Genomic DNA, 21,759 nt, shown 5'->3' on the forward strand with positions numbered 1-21,759 from the left:
CAATCGATTGCACACATATAGCAATCCAAGCACTTCCACATGAGCCAGGACTGTTCATCGACAGAAAGGGGTACGACTCCATCAATGCTCAGCTCGTCTGTGACCACCGCAAAAGATTTCTTCACGTGTGCGCCAGATTCCCTGGCAGCTGCCACGATTCGTTCATTCTAAGGGAATCCAACATCCCGGGCCTCTTCCACACATCAAACACCCTTAAGGACTGGCTCCTCGGGGACAAGGGATATCCCTGCACATGTGGCTCATAACATCTCTGAGGAACCCCATCAGCGAGCAACAGCATCGATATAATGACAGCCATATCACCACCAGGTCTATAATTGAACATGTGATAGGACTACTGAAAATGCAATTTTCGGTGTCTCGATCATTCTGGGGGAGCACTTCAATACGCACCAGCGAGAGTGGGTCGCATTATAGTAGTGTGTTGTGTCCTGCACAACATGGCGCAACAGAGAGGGGTACCAGTTGATGAGGTCCCATGCCCTCATCAACCATACACATCTGCCATCCACATTGACGAGAAGCAGGAGCAGGAGGAGGAGGAGCAGGAGCAGAAGGAGCAGGGGGAGGAGGACGAATCCATGAGGCAGTGTAGCGGCTCACCTGGCTGCTCGTGAGGCCAGGGAGTCACTCATATGTGAATGGTTCTCGTAAGATTAGAAAGTGATGAGTCCAGTCCTCATGCCACCTGGAAAGAGCAGTGCCAACATCATCCCCACCCCCTGCACAAAACAGTCCTACAACTACACATATACCCATTGTAAAGTCACCCAGTGGGTGACATCAAGTGGCGCCGTTCATGGTGAAGCACATGAAAGGGCGCTATCACAAAAGCCAGTCAAGAATGGGCAAGATGTGGCAGTAGTGGTGAGAATGATAACATTTAATGTGACTTTAACAAAAACCAAATATAAATGAAAAACATGACAGTCAGACACCCTTGTGCATACACTTCGTGATCACAAATCCTTAGCCTTTCTCTTCCTACCCCTTCTACGTGGTCCATCCCCTGTGGCTGCAGCAGAGGTAGTGGCAGGTTGCTCATGTTCATGCCCTGACTGCTTAGATGCTTTCGGCCTACGCCCTCTGGGTTTTGGAGCCCATGAGGGCCCCTCCAAAGACTGCTCCACCTGCACCTGTGCAGGGGCAGACTCGGCCACCTGGAGAGGAGACAGCATTGTGGATACTGGTTGAGAGGGGGGCAACGGGTGAGACATGGGAGCACTTTGAGCGGCGTCCCCACTTCCATGTCCCCTTTCGCCCTCATCTCTCTCCTGGACCAGGCCCACATCACTCCTACCACTCTGCTGGAAAACAGTTTGGAGGACATGTATGATGCCTTGGAAGCCCAGTTGCAAAGTTTCTGTCTGCCTGTTTAAGGCGGTAGAATGTTGCTCACAGTAAGTCCGAATGGCCATTGAAAGGGCCTGAATGGACTCAGTTGTGAGACATTCTTGAAACTCAATGGAGGCTAGCCTTGTCTCCATCGCAGACATTCCCGCGCTTACCTGAGACACAATCTCAGACATTTGTGACGGTGCGCCCTCAGAGGCCGCGAGCTCCTCTGAGGAATCCCCCTCTCCCATCACTGTGGTCGTTGAACAGCATGTAAGAGAACAGAAGGCAATATTAAGCATCATCACAGGTGTGTCATGTTGCAATGAGCATATTGAGGTGTTCAACATGCCACGCATTGTTAACATCAATTCAGAGTAGTGTGTGATGAATGTTAAAGTTGTGTCACCAGACATTTGTGGGGCACCAGTCTCGGTGTCCCCTACGGACAGGCACTCGAGGGTACAGCTGATCTCCAGGGCCTCCTCCTCCTCTGTGAGGACCACTATTTGTTGTGGCCCCCCTCCAGTCCTTGCCCTCTCGCATGCATTTTGCACTCCCTTCCTAGAAGGGGAGAAAGTACAGACATGTGAGTGCGTGAGGGTGAAGTGGTCAGCTGATGAATTCATTGCTTTGGGTGAGGCCGACCATGAAAGAGGTGCATCAGAGGGTGAATATCAGTCAGAGAGATTACATTGGATCAGGATTGGGGTGAGTGGTAGTGGTGGGTTCACAAATGGGAGGTGAGGGAGAGCTCAGGAAGTGAAGGTAAGTTGAGGATGAGCCTTAAGTGAGTGTGAGGAGTGATGTGATAGTCATGGCAGTGCAGAATGAGTTGGCGGATGGGGGTGGTGATGTGCAACACAGAATGCAGGAGAATCAGTAAGCGTACTCACTTTTGCTGACCTAGTTAGGTCATTGAAACATTTCCTGCACTGGACCTAAGTGCGGCAGATGTTGCTACTGCTGGTGCCCTCCTCTGCCACCTCAAGCCAGGCCTTCTTGGTGGCAGAGGCAGGGCACTTCCTCTTGTCGGCTGGGTAAATTATTTCCCTCCTCCTCCTCACCCCAGCCAGTAGCAGCTGAAGTGTGGCATCTCTGAATCTTGGAGCAGCCTTGCCGCTGTGCTGCTCCATTGGGTCTTCTTGCACTTCGCTCCAGCAAAATCCATTGGAGCAATGGCCCTTTAAATCCAGACGCTCCAGCCTGTCATGCGGGTTTGCAGTCCGCCCACTGCGCAGCTTTTGGACAGCAAACCCGGAAACAAGGTTAAGGGGCACCAATTAAATCGCAATCACGTGGGGAATGGTAAGTTTTTATTATTCGCATTTTCTGCGCGACCATTGACACCCCCCACCCCACTTCCATCCCGCTGCCCTTTTAAAATCGAGCCCCATGTCTCATATTTCCAATAGAATACGATCTCAAATGATTGCGTCATGCAGAATGCCACAGGCACAATGTCAACCAAATAGTATAATGCTGTTACAAAACCATCCACAGATTAAGTTTTTACTCATTTATTTTGATCAAATCTAAATCCCAAAATTCAGCTTTTTGCCAATGATGAAATGTTTTTCAAGTTGATCTTACAGTTTCATAAATATCCTGTTATTCTTCAATAGTTGAAAAGAGCACAAAATCTCTTCTATCTTCCCATCAAATATATCAGTGTGCCATTCTGATTCAGTTCTTCTTTATTGTCTGAAGCCTGAAGCAATTCTAAATCTTTCAAGTAGCTTTATTGATCTTGGCTATTCTGCCAGCTGACTGAAATCAAACTTAACCATTAAGTTTATGTAGAAAGAAGCCATTTCTCCATGCTTTTAAATAATTTCTCCTACCTATTTGCAAACAATGGGCTGGATCTTGCTGGAAAAATAACGGCACATTAACGAAGCACACCATTATTAATGCGCAAATCGGCCAATAAGTTCAAGGGATTAAGAGATACCCCGTGAATTGTGAATCTCCAGAACTTGCTGGTCGATTCACGCCACTCTGCTGTTTGCTTTGCACAAACGGCATCTCGCCCTTAGCCTCCCTGCTATTTTTAAGAACTTGCTGGATTTGCACATTAATTGCCCATTAAACTTGCCACAGAAAGTTAGGGTTGGAACTTAATAGACTTTTTAACGACGTGATAATTGTTAATGCAATGCCAATCAGCCTCTCTGGCCCAGAAAGGGAACAATTTAAACTGTTCAATCTCATTCCTGCATGTAGTAAATTGTTGTTAGAGATTTTTAAAATGTCAAATTTAAAATTTTTTTACATTTTTGTCTCTTTTTTATCTCTCTCTTAATCCAATCTTTCTTTCCCTCTCTTTATTTCTCTTTCTGTAATTGATTTGACTCTAATTCACCCACTCTAATTCATCCTCCTTCTCAGTCATTCCTGTTTCTTTCTCAATGCTTACATCTTGTTGGTTAAGGATTTATACAGTTGGTCCTGTTGTTCACTAAGGTCCCAAATGCCCCGTTGCCCTCACTTGCCCCATGCCGTTATCAGCTCGCATTTCCAGCAAGTTATAGTGCAAAGAAATTTCGAACTGAAGGGTGCAGAAAAAGTCAACTTTAAAAAAAATTTCATAATATACTTTATTCCATAAAATTTTAAAGGTACACATGGTCTACACAGTTCAAATAAAGGGCACAAAGTGCAGCACAGCAGTTCAAAGCAACACAGTGCAGATCGTATACACTATGATCTTATTGTTACAATTTTAAAACACAGAACATATTTTCTAATACATTCTGTACAATACAAGGTGGGGTGGCTTTATATGTTGGCCTTTCCCCATACAGCCTTTGCGTAGGTCGCATCTCACTTCAGTGCGTCCCACAGCACGTACTCCTTGACCTTCGAGTGTGCCAGTAGGCAATACTCGATCGTGGACAGCTCCTTTAGCTGGGAGTCCAGCAGGTTTCGGGCAGACCAAAGGGCCCTTCCAGCTGCAGGTGATATCTGCCTCGGTGTGCATCCCAGGGAACAGCCCGTAGAGCACAGCTGTGTTACCGAACTGTTTGGGATGAACTGGACAGATACCAACACATCTCTCTCCACACCCTCTGCGCAAAGGGGCAGCTCATCAGGAGCTGGATGATGGTCTCCTCCTTGCCACAGTTTCGAGGGCAGCTTGCATTGGCGCTGAGGTTCCGTGCGTGTTGGAAGGACTGCACTGGGAGGGCCTTTCTCACCACCATCCAGGCTACATCCCGGTGCCTGTTGGTCAGTTCCAGCGACGAGATGTTCTGCCAAATGGCACTGACCATCTGGTTGGGGAAGAAACTGATCGAGTCCACCCTCTCCGTTCTTTGTAGGACTCTTAGAACATTTTGTGTCGACCACTGTCTGACAGCCTTGTGATCGAAGAGGTTCCTTCTCAGCATAGATTGGAGGCGGGGGGGGGGGGGGGGAAGGGCGGTCGAGCTGGATGGGACGTCCTGCGCCTACACGGCCAGCCCCAGCCTTTTCAGTGTGTTGGACAGGTAGAAACTCAGCACGTAGTGATACTTGGTGTTTGCGTACTGGGGCTCTACACATGTCCTGAGGCAGTCACACACAAAGGTGGCCATCAGGATCAGAGCAGCGTTGGGGATGCTCTCCTCCCCCCTTTGTCTAGGGGCTTGTACATGGTGGCTCTGCGAGCGCGTTCTACCTTGGACCTCTAGACAAAGTGGAAGATAGCTCGGGTGACTGTGACGGCTGAGTTGTGGGGAATGAGCCAGATCCTGGCCATGTAAAAAGTCTACCTGACAGCACGCACCGGGAGATGCCCTACTCCAGCAAGATCCAGTTCCTTGTCTTTTCCAAACCTTTCTCCTGTCTTATCCCTGGCAACTTGTTCCGTTTTTCCCATAGTGTTCGGATGAGTCTTTGAACAAAGAACAACCAACGCTACCACGGTGCATTATGGGTTCTTCCACAAAAGACTTAGATGAAGAAGATCTCTAGAATACAACTTAATATATATTTTTTCAGGTACCTTCCAGCTAGGGCATAAAATCTCCATAACGACACACCGCTCCAAACCGCATTATACCCACTTTCTTCATCTTTACATTGATTCAGCGCTCCCTCTGCTGGCCTTTATTTACATTGCATATACATAACAGTAACTAACCCTACTACACGTGGAAGTGAGCTCAACGTGGGAACAAGGCTGGGAAAAAGCAAAGCCAAGGAAAGGGCCCCAGTACTTGACAAAAAATAAATCCAGTGCCTCCCCACCCCTATAGGTCATGTGCTACCCAAACAGCAATCGAAGGGTGATAGACACATAATGTTACCTACCCCCTGACCAAGTTGCTGGAAGGCAACTCTAATTGAATGAGCCAATGTGACGGGCAGATGATGACCCAAGCCAAGCACTTTTAATAATAAGTTAATAGTGAAGTTTTTGAAGCTGTTCAAAAAAATTGTTAATGGTAATCACTGTTACATACTCAAATAGCTACCATAATTTTCTGGCCCTTGTTTACGCACAGGAATTTCTGACTTGCAAATTGGAAGTTTTCACCAACTATGTCCTTTTAAATATTGTTCTCAATGAATCATAGAATCATAGAAAGGTTACAGCATGGAAGGAGGCCATTCGGCCCATCGATTCCGCGCTGGCTCTATGCAAGAGCAATCCAGCTAGTCCCACTCCCCCGCCCTTTCCTCGTGGCCCTGCACATTTTTTCCTTTCATGTACTTATCCAGTTCCCTTTTGAAGGCCATGATTGAATCTGCCTCCACCACCCCCTCAGGCAGTGCATTCCAGATCCTAACCACTCGCTGTGTAAAAAAGATTTTCCTGATGTCACCTTTGGTTTTTTTGCCAATCACCTTAAATCTATGTCCTCTGGTTCTTGACCCTTCCGCCAATGGGAATAGCTTCTCTCTATCTACTCTGTCCAGACCCTTCATGATTTTGAATATCTCTATCAAATCTCCTCGCAACCTCCTCTGTTCCAAAGAGAACAATTCCAGCTTCTCCACTCTACCAACGTAACTAAACTCCCTCATCCCTGGAATCATTCTAGTAAATCTCTTCTGCACCCTTTCTAAGGCCTTCACATCTTTCCCAAAGTGCAGTGCCCAGAACTGGACACAATAATCCAGTTGTGGCCGAACCAATGTATTATAAAGGTTCATCATGACTTCCATACTTTTGTACTCTATGCCGCTATTTATAAAGCCTAGGATCCCGTATGCTTTTTTAACCACTTTCTCAACCTGCCCTGCCACCTTCAACGATTTGTGCACATATACCCCCAGATCTCTCTGTTCCTGTACCCCTTTTAGACCAGTGCCCTCTAGTTTATATTGCCTCTCCTCATTCTTCCTACCGAAATGTATCACTTTGCATTTTTCTTTGTTAAATTTCATCTGCCACGTGCCCGCCCATGCCACCAGCCTGTCTATATCCTCTTGAAGTCTATCACTATCCTCCTCACTGTTCACTACACTTCCAAGTTTTGTGTCATCTACAAATTTTGAAATTGTGCCCTGTACACCCAAGTCCAAGTCATTAATATATATCAAGAAAAGCAGTGGTCCCAGCACTGACCCCTGGGAACATCACTGTACACCTCCCTCCAGTCTGAAAAACAACCATTCACCACTACTCTCTATTTCCTGTCCCTCAGCCAATTCTGTATCCATGTTGCTACTGCTCCCTTTATTCCATGGGCCGCAATCTTGATAGCTTTTAGATAGCTTTTTGGCAATCAAAGGTATTAAGGGATATGGGCCAAAGGCGGGTATATGGAGTTAGATCACAGATCAGCCATGATCTTATCAAATGGCGGAGCAGGCACGAGGGGTTGAATGGCCTGCTCCTGTTCCTATGTTGATGATAAGCCTACCATGCGGCACTTTATCAAACGCCTTTTGAAAGTCCATATACACCACATCAACTGCATTGCCCTCATCTACCCTCTCTGTTACTTCATCAAAAAACTCTATCAAGTTAGTTAAACATGATTTGCCTTTAACAAATCTGTGCTGGCTTTCCATAATCAATCCACACTCGTCCAAGTGACTATTAATTTTGTCTTGGATTATCGTTTCTAAAAGTTTCCCCACCACTGAGGTTAAACTGACTGGCCTATAGTTGTTGGGTTTATCCTTACACCCTTTTTTGAACAAGGGTGTAATAATTGCAATTCTCCAGTCCTCTGGCACCACCCCCATTTCTACGGATGTTTGGGAGGTTATTGCCAGTACCTCCGCAATTTCCACCCTTACTTCTCTTAGCAACCTAGGATGCATCTCATCTGAACCGGGTAACTTATCTACTTTAAGTACAGCTAGCCCATCCAGTATCTCAACTATATCTTCCTTTACTGAGACTCTGGCAGCATTGCCTTCCTTGGTAAAGACAGATGCAAAGTAGTGACCTGTTTTTACTCCAGTCACTAAAAACTTGAACTCATCAGTGTGGTTGCAACTGCTTCTTTCAACATGCACAGAATATGTAAATATTTCTTTCGTGGTGAAGTTCAAAAGTTTAATGATGTATAACCTTAATCTAAATAAATCAGAGATGACAATACAGTCTCTAGTTGATCCAGAAGTCATTTACATTGAGGATACCAAGAAAGTTAACCCTAAAATTGCTGTCTACCTTTTCCTAATCTGTGCAGTAGCGCACATCTACCCTCAGGTATCTTCATGGCTGATGATTAAGTGCTCTGATGTTACACAGTCACAGAATTACAGGATGCGACTTTGCTCCTACAATTCTCTCTGATCTCAGGCAATCCAGGAAAGGGGGAAAAAAAGATTTTCAAATTGAGCCAGGAACCAACTCAAGAGCAGCATCGATCTGGAAGCCCTCCAGCTTTCAGTCCAATTCTGCAGTAATACTAAAACTACTGGTCTCAGACGCATATTGGTGCTCCACGGACAGATTTGAATTCTATTGACTCGGCCTTCCTGTGGTTTATATTGAGATCATCGACAAAGGAGCACTCTGCATGCATGCTTGTTTCCCAGCAGTTAACTTTTAATATTAGCAGAGGTTGTCAACAGTTCTGGTTTCTCCCAATATTAAAAACATTTATTGAGTTTCCATGAGATTCAGTGGATAGTTTGGGTACTACTAAGACATGTCTTCACACTGGCCTGGAGTTATAATGCACTCAGTGCAAACCCAAAGTGTTGCAAGACTACCTACTTGGTTTTAGTATATCCAGGAGTTTGATCAAAAGGCCGTCAAGTTACAATGCTGCTTTCATAACATTAAGCATCCAAAACTGCTTTGCTTCCGTACAAAAGTGGCAATATAATTGTATTCATAGAAATACAATTATACAGCATACCTGAAGATGGGACTAGGGATGGAATAACAATGTAAATTTTCGTGGGAGAGGACATATGAATACAGCTATTGAATAATGTACCAATAGGCATTATTACAAGTATGTATCCGTGAGAATTGTATGAAATAGCATTTTGTGGGATAGAGTGAACTTAAAGGTGAATTATGCAAAGACCTGCTGCTGGTGTGGAGCCTCACTAGTAGCAAGTGTGGGTTGGAGAATCAGAACTGTAGTGTTATAGCCTCATCTCTGACTCATGCTCTCATTTAGTAAAGTTCTACGCCAGCAGCAAAGCGTTGCAATATCACCCCTTTAACATAATCTTCAACTTACAATTGAAACAGCGAAGTAATAAAATACTGAAGCAAGTATACGCCTATTATTTAATTATACCTCAGATATTGTGTATGCACACTCACCATACTGGGTAATGTTTTTGTTCGAGAAAAACCACAGTCATTGCATTCCAAAGAATAATTTGCTGTGTGAAGCACTTTTTAACATTTTGATGGTGTATACACCACCTTATAACAAGTATTTCAAGGTACCTACCCAATCAGGACAGTACTCCCCATCAAACAAGTGGTACGGTCTACAATGAGTCTGCTGCCAATTCATGCTGAAGCCTGGCTGTGCTGATCCCCCCCCCATTGAACTGGAGGCTAATTTCACTTAACAGCTTTTTCTGTTCCCCACCGCCCCCACCCCCGCCCCCCAATAATCTTTAATAGAAAGATGATCCTAGTGCTGTCTACTTGGGCTAGATCTAAAATTCATCTCCCAAAGGTGAAAAAGCAGCAACCATTTTTAGTATGCAAACAACATACCGTATTCTGAAAATATAAAATAGTTACAATACTTTCCCAAAGCAAAACTTTGAATGAACATCCAATGTATTTTTGTCCATGATGACATTACTTTGCATACGGGTAAACTCATACACATGGAACATAGAATCCTCAACAATGAGCTTGAGAGTTAGTTCTTTGTACTATCTCTGAACAGAAATCTCTCAATGGTATTTTGAACTGCTTAGCATATAAAATGAATGCACAAGAAAAAGCAAACTCCTTAAGAAAGGTTAGATTGCATCAGTTTTTGTTGAGGTGTTAACGGTACCGCTATAACTGATCGACAGTGTGTCACAAGGTCTACTACAAAGTTAATGATTAGATGCTGCTTCAGTTTTAATTGCTGCCTGAGTTCCAGTGAAATAACTTTAGTTTTGCTCTTACAAAAATTAAGCACACATTTTAATGACGTGTTCAAACTTAAAACATAAGTTTCAGTTTCAGTAACTATGAAAAATAATATATACACATATATTTTAGAATTTCTTGGTTTTTAAGAGAACAAGTATGAACTTATCCCACTTGCGAACATGCAAATACAAATTAAGAGCAGGAGTAGGCCATTTGGCCCCTCGAGCCTGCTCTGCCATTTGTTAAGATCATGGCTGATCTGATTGTGACCTCAACACTACTTTCATATCTACCTACTATAACCTTTGACTCCCTTGTTAATCAGGAATCTATCTAACTCAGTCCTAAAAATATTCAATGGCCCTGCCTCCACCGCTCTCTGGAGAAGGGAGTTCCATAGATTCACGACCTTCAGAGAAAAAATTTCTCCTCTTAAATGGGAGACTCCGTATTTTTAAAACTGTGTCCCCTCATTCTAGTCTCTCCCACAAGGGGAAATATTCTCTCAGCATTTACCCCTTCAAGTCCCCTCAGGATCTTATATATTTCAATAAGATCACCTCTCATTCTTCTAAACTCCAATGTATACAGACCCAACTTGTCCAACCTTTCCTCATAAGATAAACCCTGTCATCCCAGGAATCAGTCGAGTGAACCTTCTCTGAACTGCCTTCAAAGCAATTATGTCCTTTCTTAAATAAGGAGACCAAAACTGCACACAGTATTCTAAAGTACTTGTAATTATTCAAATTTCTATGTATTTTCTGCCCCTACCAGACATGACCTGTGCACTTTGAATTTCTCCTTGTAGTCTCAAATGCTGAATTGCATGGATTGGAAATGTTTTCAATTCCCAAAGCATGCGTTAGAATGCATCGAAAAGTGGATTTGAAATGCAGGTGACAAAACGAAAGTTATCTACTGTATATAGTAGAGCCAAAATCTTCTGTGGTTCAATATTGTCAAGACCAGAACCATTCAGTTTGGCGCTCGCAGAAACACCTCACCCTATCTCTCATTTCCATTCTCCTTTACGGACACCTGCTCAAGTTCAATCTGACCTTGATGAACAGCTCGACCCTGAGCTGAGCTTGTAACAACATATCTAGTCCATCACTACCACTTGCTTTCAGCTCACACGTTGCCTGCCTGCATCCCACTTCAGCTGAAACAGTCCTTTTTCACTTCCAGACTTAACTTTTCCAATGCCATCTTCCCGGCCTCCCAAGCTCCACCCTACATAAACTGTCTACCTTTCTTAATTCTCTCCTCTCCAATTACTTATGCCTGATCACCACTTGCAAAGCACCTGGGACATTTTGCATGGTTAAATATGCAGGGGGCTGAGGAAAAAAATCGGAGGTTGCTGGAAGTCGGGTGAAGAAGCGGAGGTAGGTGGGGGTCCACCATCGGGGGTGGCATCATCGGGGGGGCGGTGGGCGGGTTGGCCAATCGCGGGAGTCCTGTCAGACAGGTGAGCTTGTTGGGCCTGGATGAAGCACTCCTACTTCTCCGGGCCCACAAGCAGTGCAATAAAGGCTCTCACCTCATGAATCCAGCCCTTCCCACCTGCTTTCACCTGCATGAATCGGAAGCGATGGGAAACCTGAACAGGGAAGGTTAAATTCATTTTACTGTTCCAATATACAAAATATTAAGTATCTCAAGTATTTCAATGAGGTACATTGCCCTTTTAAGTATCAGCCCGCCGGCTTTAAGTGGGGGTGGGACTTTCTGGTGTCTGCTCTCCACACGCAGACAAACCTGCTTGGGTTAAACCCAGAAGTTGGTGTCTTGGACCGGGATGCAGTCCTGCTCTGAAAACGGTGTATTTTTACTCCCCACCTGCCCCCAACCCACCCGTTCTTGGGGGTTAAAATTTACCCCTGAATGCATGACTTTTGCTTCATCTAGTGTGCCCAGTTGTCACATGAATTAAACTCATCTGAGTTAGGTAACCTGCAAGAGTACTAACAAAGCTTTGAAAAACACATCTGGCCACTCAAAGGTAGCCAACATCTAATTAGAGTTTCAATAATTAAAAAATATGAATAAACATACTTCAAAGCAGAAGCTCCTATTTTATGTACTACTGCCTTAATAGTAAGTTCAAAAATGTGGTTAAAAAAAATTCACATTACTTCAAATTTTTTGCAATCTTTAATAAATTCCTTTCTGATACCTAAATATTTATTTTGAGTAAATATGATGTTGCATCTCACTATTAGTGAATTGTATCTGTCAGTTATAAAACCCTTTATAAATTGCAAGAAAGCAGGTACTGCTTCTGAAAGTGAATCTTTGCATTTCCCCTCGTGATGTGGGAGTTTTTACCTGGTCATGCCATTTGAAGTCTGGATTGATGGTCAGCCGGACTCGGAGGACAGTGCGTGTGATAGGTTGGATGCTCGCCTCCATAACTATGGAAGGAATTTCATGGACGCACTGCTTCACCTTTAACCCAATGTTCACATGATGTAGCATGTGGCCTACACAATAAAATAAAATTTGATTAAACAAATGCACGCATCTCAAGAAACAATAGACAGATTTATACTAGCAAATAGCCTAATTTAACAGGCTTTCTTTGAGGTTTTCCAATGTAAATTACATTTCCCTATGACCTGCCTTCTAATGCAGCCTAACGATTGCCATACTTAAAAATAGAAAATGTAGTTCCTCAGTAGACATACACAAAGCGTTCAGTAAGATTTGTTTTATAAGACAAAACTCCACCCCCCACCACCAAAGAAAACTTTTATTCTGAAATTTTCAAATAAATTCTTGTACCATAAAGTATTTGTTTAGCTGGAGGGTTTGAGACAAATAAATCCAGCCTCAATGTACTTCCATTAAAAATAAACAAACTACTGCTTGTAAAATCTCAGGCAAATAGACTCATGACACTACAAAAATAAACTCAGGCATGAAGTTAAAAGCATCTGGTATCTACTAAAAGCTCATTGTTTTGAAGCTTCTATGTATTTCTCAAATTGTATTAGGCACATGTTCACGTAACCCTTAGACTGCTAGCAGGTTCAGGTCTATTTAAGTTTTCAGCTCGTACACTGTGGCTCTGAAACAAACATTATAATATTAGATTTAGTACTTATTATTAATGCGAAACTATAACAGAAAAAAAATTGCTTGCTCTGTATTCTCCTTTTTCCATTCTCATTCTTATTTTTAATTGCACTTTTTTTCCTAATCTATTCTAACCTTATTCTACATTTAAAAATAATGAGTCATTTATCCTTATCTGCCTTTTTCCTTCCTCTGGCTCCCATCATATGTTTTGGAGGTGGGAGCATCTGCCAGAAAACTGATTTTTCATTGGCTGTAAAACAGCTTTAAATGTTAAGATTACCATGGACATGTCATACACATGACTGGGTCAATCTAGGACTCATGAGTGCACGCCAAAACAGGAAGGGTTCGGCTGAACGAGTATACTCAACAATGAGACCTAGGGATAGATTTTCAACTTGTTGTCCAGGCACTGGGGTCATGAAAATGAAAATCCAAAAGGCTGCCAATCGCAGGGCCAGTTTTACGCCTGGGCAGCTAATTTTAATTCTACCCTCTGGAGTCTGACAGCACCTGGGCATGTAAACATGCGACACTACAAATGTTTAATGTTTATGAATGAGTTGATGTGTATTTTGAATAAATTGCTGAAAGTCAGAACTATTTTTAGGCTTAAAAATGAAATTTAGTGTTAAAAATGTAACATTATTGCACAAGGATCAAAAGGGGTTTTAAAATGTCAATTATAGATTTTTTTCTAGTGCAGATATGCTCACCCTGTGTGAGGTTTGTCGCTTCCTGCTTTGCAATACGTTATTGTTAAATCAGAGTTCACTCAATAAAGTAAGATCATTAAATGTAAAGAATCATGCAACATTTCTTCAATGAAGATACCAATGAATATACTTAAAAGTAAATCTCTGGGAAGTCCTTCAATAGCTCAGCTGAGTGGCAGAGCCGTACACACTAGGAAGGTCTGGGGTTTGATTCTAGATCTGTACTGAGTTAGCTGATCTCAGCCAAGTGATTGTAAGGACACTACGACTGCCTTGGGCTTAGATTGGGGAAAATTGGCCAGATTTTCCACATCTGATTACTATTCAGTGATTTCTACTGGAAATGTATCTGTGTGAACAGGATCAAACTCCAGTCATGATGCTCTTTATGGTCAATGGCATACTGACACACACCCTCAGTTGTGTGAGGCACTAGAGAATGCATTGTATCTGTGGAAATGTAACCCAGCAAGGAGTCAATGACTTCAGGTGAAGTAGATAAGCTAAGAACCATTCAACAGTGACATTATCAATAAATATAAGAAAGGTTAGCAACACAAATTGACAATAAAATCAAAGTTCATAATACTAAATCTTTCAAAATTATCACATTTTAGGAAAGGATACATTCATTTATCAAGATGCAAAATTTTGCAGGTACAATTTAACACTGGAATTGAAATGTGTATTTTGTTATCTCAGTGCAAAAATATGTTTCTTTCTGTTCTCCGATGTGGGAAACACTGGCAAGGAAGCATTTATTGTCCATCCCTGATTTCCATGAACATATTAAGAGTTAACCACATTTTATGGGACTGGAGTTACCTGTAGGCTAGACTGGGTAGGGGTGGCAGGTTCCCTTCCCTGAAAGACAGTAGTGAACTAATTGGGTTTTCATGATAAATTGGCAGCTTTTTTTTTAAATGCCATTTTATGGTGCTACCCCACAAATTTCCAGATGTAATACATAAAATTTCACAATTTGCTGGTAACATAACCAGTAGGCTAATATACTCTTATTCAGAGATCTAACTCCATAAACATGTTTAAGCTTGGATATTTTGTATCACTACCATAAGATGATTTAGCCATTAATAATGCTGAATTAAAAAAGTTAATTCATCTGTCAGTAATACTTTTGCATATATAGAAAATTCTGCCCTTTGACTCCCCGCTTGCAGTCTAGGTCACACACAGGTCAATATTTTAGTCAAGCTAACAAAAAAAACCTGCATTCAGGTGAATAGTCCATCTGCCTTGCCTTTGGGTTTAGCTAGAATATATATACAACTTTAATAAAACCTAACTCCAATAACAAAACTGAGTGATTCAATGCATCTTAATATATTTCCTAAATGAATGACAAAGATGTTGCAACTTTACAACAAAACTGAAACTTTGCATAGCACTGTGCTTGAGATTAGAGATTTTGTTTTAGATGTTGGTAACCAGAGGACACAGATTTAAGGTGATTGGTAAAAGAGCCAGAAGCGACATGAGGAAACATTTTTTTACGCAGCGAGTTGTAATGATCTGGAATGCACTGCCTGAAAGGGTGGTGGAAGCAGATTTGATTGTAACTTTCAAAAGGGAATTGGATAAATACTTGAAGGGAAAAAATTTCCAGGGCTATGGGGAAAGAACGGGAATGGGACTAATCGGATAGCTCTTTCACAGGCACGATGGGCTCAATGGCCTCCTCCTGTACTGTACCTATTATGATGCTATGATATTATGAGGGAGTTTAAATTAAATTATATAATTTGCTCCAGTGAACCCAGTTAAGTTTAAAAGGCATAACTGCCTGTAGACCCTAAACTGTACTCAACTTACCTATAATGACAAAAATTCTAATTCTGTAAGGAAACAAAACTTTAATTGCAGACACACATTCAATATCATGGCTAGGGATGGGTTAAAAAACCACAACACAATCAAGGGCATTAAGTATCAATTAGTTGTATCAAATAGTCGAGCAGAGTTTGTGTGTGTATGAAGGGGAGGGGGGAGTCCATACTGTGTGCCCTCACACAGTAAATATATACAGGCTCTAGTGTAAGAAGAGATGTTCTACGTGTCCGATTTGACCTGACTAAAGATTTTAACCTTGTAATTCACTTGACATCTAATAAATTCTGTGTTTTAACAAAACCATTTATTCATACTTTAAAACCGCTGACTTATCAGTTGATGTCAAGATGTCAGCTTGTTTTACACACACACATACACACACAAAATCACATGATCTGCATGACAGCAATGCAGCTTGTGAAGACAGCGCTCTCAGTGATGCAGCATCGTGTGATAGGAAAAGAAAGTATTACGAGTACATTTTTGCTGTGAGCTGCTGGAATGTTCACTGCCATTATTATACGATAACACCTGGAGCTGTTTACCAATATTCTCAGACATTAGAAGTTCTTTTAAGATCACTTCACCTATTTCATCCTTGCGCATGTCCTTCATCTTATCTATGGTGAGTTTCTTTTCCTCCAGTTTTGCCAGCACGTGACCTGGCAAAACTGAGAACTGGCGGAGTGGATTGCACCAGCCCCACAATCTCCTGTCAATTATCTTGCACAAATTCAGCAGCCGGTATGTCATTGCAGGCCATCGCCTTCTCAGAGCAACCTCGAAAAGCGCTCGTACAATACGAGCTGCATTCTGCAAACACAGTAAGGAAAGAGTCTAATTAGATGGTCGAATGATATAAAAAAAAACTTAACATGTAAAAATTAAGTGATTCTCTGCATTGATATTAATATCACAGTGATACCGCTGAAAAAAACACCAACTGAAATACTTTGTATACTTAGCAAAACTCTGACTGCAAATTTAACCAAATTCATTTTGTTTATTAACTGTAAAATCCACTGTGCAATGTTGTTAAAATTGTGTCAATGTCTATCAGCACAGATCAGTATAAATAAAACCTTATAATGTTGATAGTTCCCTGATAGTTATATCAGCAATATTTAATAAAGTATCTCAATATGCTTTCAGAGACTAAAAAAAGTCTACGAATCTGAATGGCCTTTGCACATTATCGCACTTTTGCATTCTTCCAGAAATAAGTAGCTCAGTAACTCTAGTGGTGGAATATTTGAATTGTATTCAAAGAGCCGAAGCTTAAATTCCAGCCACAACTGATGTTCAAACTTGAGTACCCTCTAGGGACAGGTTCCATTAGTACAGGTTTGGAAATACATAAGTCCTGGTTTTTGGGTCATATTTTACCTGCTACATTTTCACTAGTTTGCTAGAAATTGAGAGAAATAAGAGTAAAACATAAAGAAAAAAATATCGAGATAAGGGACAAGGTAACATTTGGAGTATCAGGTGATCTGATTCAGGATCCCTGTGGTTACCAATATGCATCAAGATTCCTGTGATTATAAAGAAAGAACAAACTTGCATTTGTATATTGCCTTTTACAATCTCAGGACATTCCAAAGTGCTTCACAGCCAATGACATATTTTTGACGTGAAGTCTCTGTTTTAATGTAGGGAAATGTGGCAGCCAATTTGTGCTCAGCAAGGTCCCACAAACATCAATGAGATAAATGACCAGATAATGTTTTTTTTATACAATGTTGGTTGAGGGATACATGTTGGCTTAGTGGCCAGGAGAACTTCCCTTGTCTTCTTTGAATAGTGTCATAGGATTTTTTATATCCACCTGCGAGGGCAGACAGGACCTTGGTTTAATGTCTCATCCAAAAGATAGCACTTCTGACAATGTCCTTCAGTTTGTCACTCAACTCAGTGCGAGTTGCAATGAGCAATATAGCATGGGTCTGCCATTTGTAAGTCCATAAACACGAGTCTAACATTTGTGGTTGAAGTATAATTGTAGCCGAAATTACAATGAAAAAATTGTTGCCACATGTCCTGGTGAATGAATGTATTGATTATGTTACTTCGACTCTGTGTCACTATTACAACTAGTAATTCTGCCCAGCAAGCTCCATGGTGTTACTATCACTCACTGTTTAAACAAAAATAAACAAATAAATAAAGTTAAAATTTATTTGAAAGTTTTTTCAAAAAGGATTATAGATTCTGAGGTTCTGTCATTAAACAGAATTTGAACTTAGAGAATTGACCATATCCATGCTTTTATATTGTAGTCTTGTGCAAATGTTTTTTTACAAGGGGAAATATTTAGTCATTGGGGCAAGAAACCAGATCAGTGCTCATCTTAGGCAGGCTCCACTCTTTTGGTAACACAAATCATTTGCTCCAACAGTCAGGAACACTGACATTGCAACTGGCTGAGATATGAGAGGCAATGCTGCATCTTCAATGCTCACATTGTCTGTTGGCCTTCATCTTGGGGACTCAGCATAAAATCTGCAATCACAGCTCTAAAGAAAACACCTTACATTATACAAGATCACTTCTGTTTCACTAACACTGGCGTTTACCAAACTAATAATAGGGGGAAAAGAAATCAAGCTTGCCACCTAGAAAGTTTGATACACTTAACTTTCTCTGGATATACAAGAAAGGGATTCTGCACTGTGTGAACCATGTTGTACTCACATTACTAGCCCTTTTAATACTAGAAAGATAATCTAGAAGAGCTCAACTTCTTTTGTGTACGTGAATAAAGTGCAGTATTCTCTAGAAAGAAACTAAATGACAGTATAAAGCTAGAGGAAGTAATAAAGTAGCCATGGTTTGATGAGATGCTCACAGTGAAAAGAAAACAGAATTATACCATGCTTAATTAATGTAAAAACAAAATTAAAAAGTATCCAATGTAGTCAGAATGTGCCAATTGTCAGCATGTGGGCTCCACTAACTACCATAGTATCAATTTGCTCAGAACACAGACAGACTAAGTTTGTAGATCTGAACTTGATATATTGGTGTGCATGGTCCACATGGACCATACAAGGTTTATTCTTTACTGTGCAGCTATCCAGATGTTCAGGCTTGGGTCCAATTACTTCTTACTTTTATGACTTCCAACCAAATTTGTAACTTTTTTTAAAATTTCAGGTACATTTGATATGCTACCCAGGGAGAAAAAAAAAATCACCTCTACAATTTCACATTTATTTCACCTTAATTAAATGCCTCTTTAACTTATGTAGTAAAAGCTTTGTTGAAAGCATTTTCTCTTACACCAGCTTCATAGACTCATAGAATTTTACAGCACAGAAGATGACTGTTATGGTCCATCGCACCTGTGCTGGCTCTCTGAAAGAGGTATTCCATTTAGTCCCATTCCTTTGCTATTTCCTCATACTTTCAAATATTTATCCATTTCTCTTTTAAAAAGTGTTATGGATTCTGTTTCTGGTAGGACATTCCATATCATAACATCTTGCACAAAAAAAAATTCTCCTAACTTTTCTTTTTGTACTTTTGGTCATTATCAAATTTATGCCCCTTAGCTATTGATTCATTGACCAGTGGAATACTTTATCCCAATTTCCCAAATGAAAAGAGCCCCACTGTTTCTGGTCTCCCCTCAGAACTACAATTTCTGAACCCTGGTATCATCAGTGAATCTCTTTTGCAACATCCCCATGGCTTTGGCATCCTTTCTAAAGTAAGACACCCAAATCTGGACACAGTGTTCTAACTTTGGCTCAATCAATGATTTGTTAACACGGCCTGTTTCCTTGACAGGATAGCTAAAATTAAAATTCCTTTCCATGAATTTTAAATACATTTATTGAAATGCAGATGATAAATAAGGAACACTTTGTCTTGTATGAGTTACTGTTTTAGCCCATTCTTTTCCTCCGCAATTGTACAAGGGGCTGCAAGGTGTTAACCTGTCTCTTGCTTGAACCAGACAAGTGTGGGTTCAAATCACTACAAAATTTGTGCACAAAATCTAAGCTAACAGTGCAGTACTCCACTGTTGGAGGTCACGTCTTTCAGATCTAATGTCAAGCGATGGGCTGATCAGCATGCTTCCTTATTCAGGTGGATGTTAAGGATCCCTTAGCACTACTAGAAGAGCAGGAAATTGCTCCTTTTACAAGGATCTTGCTGTGTGCAAAATAGTTGTATTTCTTCAACACCATGCATTGTAGGGGGAGGAGGTTTGAAAGATCTGATCGGGGCTACAAGTTTTATTTCTCGTAACAGTAACTTATTTACAATTGGTCTACCAAATTAGCCTAGAACACTGGTTCATCGCTTCTAAATTTATCAAAAATGGACATGTATTTGGTAATTTTATGAGTTAACTCAAACCAACTCCTGTAGATTATTGCAAAAGAAACATTAGATAATACTCAACAAATTTATCTTTGAAACTTGCAGCTATGGCGGATGTGCAAGTGAGGAAAATTAATGTCCAATGCTATTTTGCAAAACATTTTTACTGTAGAAAGATAGCTTATTACAATGAAATAAAAATATTCTTTAATGCTAAGTCTTATAAATTTATCAGAATGCCCTGGAAACCTATAAGTTTATAGATTTTGGGTAATTTTTCTTCCAGATACCAATATGTGTAATGATTGAGAGGCAGAAATATTTCATTAGGTCAGCTAGTCTTTTCCAAGTCACTAAAGGAGTAATTTGTTTCTTTAGTTTTTTAAACCCCGACTCTCTTGTAAATAGTAACTTTATCTCAGTTGTATGCACCTCAAATTTTACAAACTTATTTTTAACTAGAATACACGTTCACCCTTTTGTTTTACTGTTGCAGAACTTCATATGGCACTTTTCCCAATGGGTAATGTGCCATATGATAATTTAAGATAAATTAACTTTGTTTCAATGGTAAAAATTTTGGCTTAAGACGTGTATTGTTGACAATATAGATGAAGTACTTTAACTCCAATGAATTTGTATGATGGTAATGGTCAAGGTCAAAGTCCAGACAAAAACGTTTGATCATTTTCAGCAGCAAAGGATACCTGGTTTCAATGTTTTCAGTTTACTTACCAAGATTATTTTACAGATATCCTATAAATAAAATGTTTGTGCTGCAAATTAGGAAGCCAATTTAAGATATATATTTTTAAAATCATACAATACATATTTTTCCCAAGTTCACACCTAGGCATATGCAGATGAAGTGTACAGTTACAGTTCTGTAAAAAAAATACATAGCTCCATTTGCACTGTCAAAAGCTATTTTATTATCACAATAAAACTACCTTTCAGGCATGTTATATTAAAGCTCATTAAGTTCAGCTGCAGTTTACCATTCCAATTCCAAATCTTTCTAAACGCTAATAGAGTAATTTATTATATCCCTGTTATAATCCGTAGTATAGTCACTCCAATATGTCCCTAAATGGAGTGTAAGCTGTTAATTCCATATAGCTTCCAACTGCGCTGCTTCCAGATAAGGGGATGATGTGAAAAAAGAGTACTGATATGTTGACTCCAGTGCAACGTGAGAAACCAACACAATGACCTATAATTCAGTACAGATAATGACCATCATTACTACCTTCATGCTTACCTACCTGCAAGAGTTGGACTCCTTGGGTTGACAAATAATATGTTTGTAGTTAAGTATCACATGTGCTGACCAGGCCACACTGGATGAACATACTAGATGCTCCATCGTCACCTGAAATTTTGAGCACCTTTGCATAGATGCAGGGATGCATGGAATACTGGTACAGTATTTATGTACTTATGCATAGACAACAGTTTAATTTCAGAAGAATCAGCATGCCTAGTGCAAATAGCCAGCGTAATCTGGTTGGCTAAATGAGATGCATTGAAAAGTGCCATTATTAGGAGGCTGAACTGTTGTATTCAATCCACTAAACATGTACGGAAATGTAAAATGTGAAAGTTACACATCCGACATCTCCCTTAAATTCCTTGGTATTGTAAAAGAAAATAGAAATGTTGCAGTAGTCTCTAAAGTTTGGAAAGTTTTATATATTTTTCTTATTATGTCTTACCTCCACAACCCCCACATAACTCAGAGCAGGGTGGAGTAATGAAGGTAGTTATGATCTCCACGGAGACAGTGAATTCTGCTCCTTTGTCCATGTATCAGAAGGTGTGTTTCAAGACATCTATTCCTATCCTCTCCCAATAAACTGGCAAATTCTCTGTCTGCGGGGAAACCTGAGCATCTTCCCTTCT

At 40.8% G+C, this 21,759-nt stretch overlaps 1 protein-coding gene across 2 annotated transcripts in view; it reads right to left on the reverse strand.

Moving 5' to 3' along the window:
* The window catches only part of ascc3 (activating signal cointegrator 1 complex subunit 3), a 599,461-nt gene that overhangs the window by 164,238 nt on the left and 413,464 nt on the right, over window positions 1–21,759 (reverse strand). For both annotated transcript variants that reach the window (XM_067984949.1, XM_067984950.1), the window contains exons 21-22: window positions 16,113–16,338; window positions 12,206–12,360 (exon numbers count right to left, since the gene is read on the reverse strand). In XM_067984949.1, the coding sequence (XP_067841050.1) occupies window positions 12,206–12,360; window positions 16,113–16,338 (381 nt within the window). The remainder of the gene's footprint in view (window positions 1–12,205; window positions 12,361–16,112; window positions 16,339–21,759) is intronic.

This window comes from Heptranchias perlo, chromosome 5 (genome assembly GCF_035084215.1).
Source record: "Heptranchias perlo isolate sHepPer1 chromosome 5, sHepPer1.hap1, whole genome shotgun sequence".
NCBI lineage: Eukaryota > Metazoa > Chordata > Chondrichthyes > Hexanchiformes > Hexanchidae > Heptranchias > Heptranchias perlo.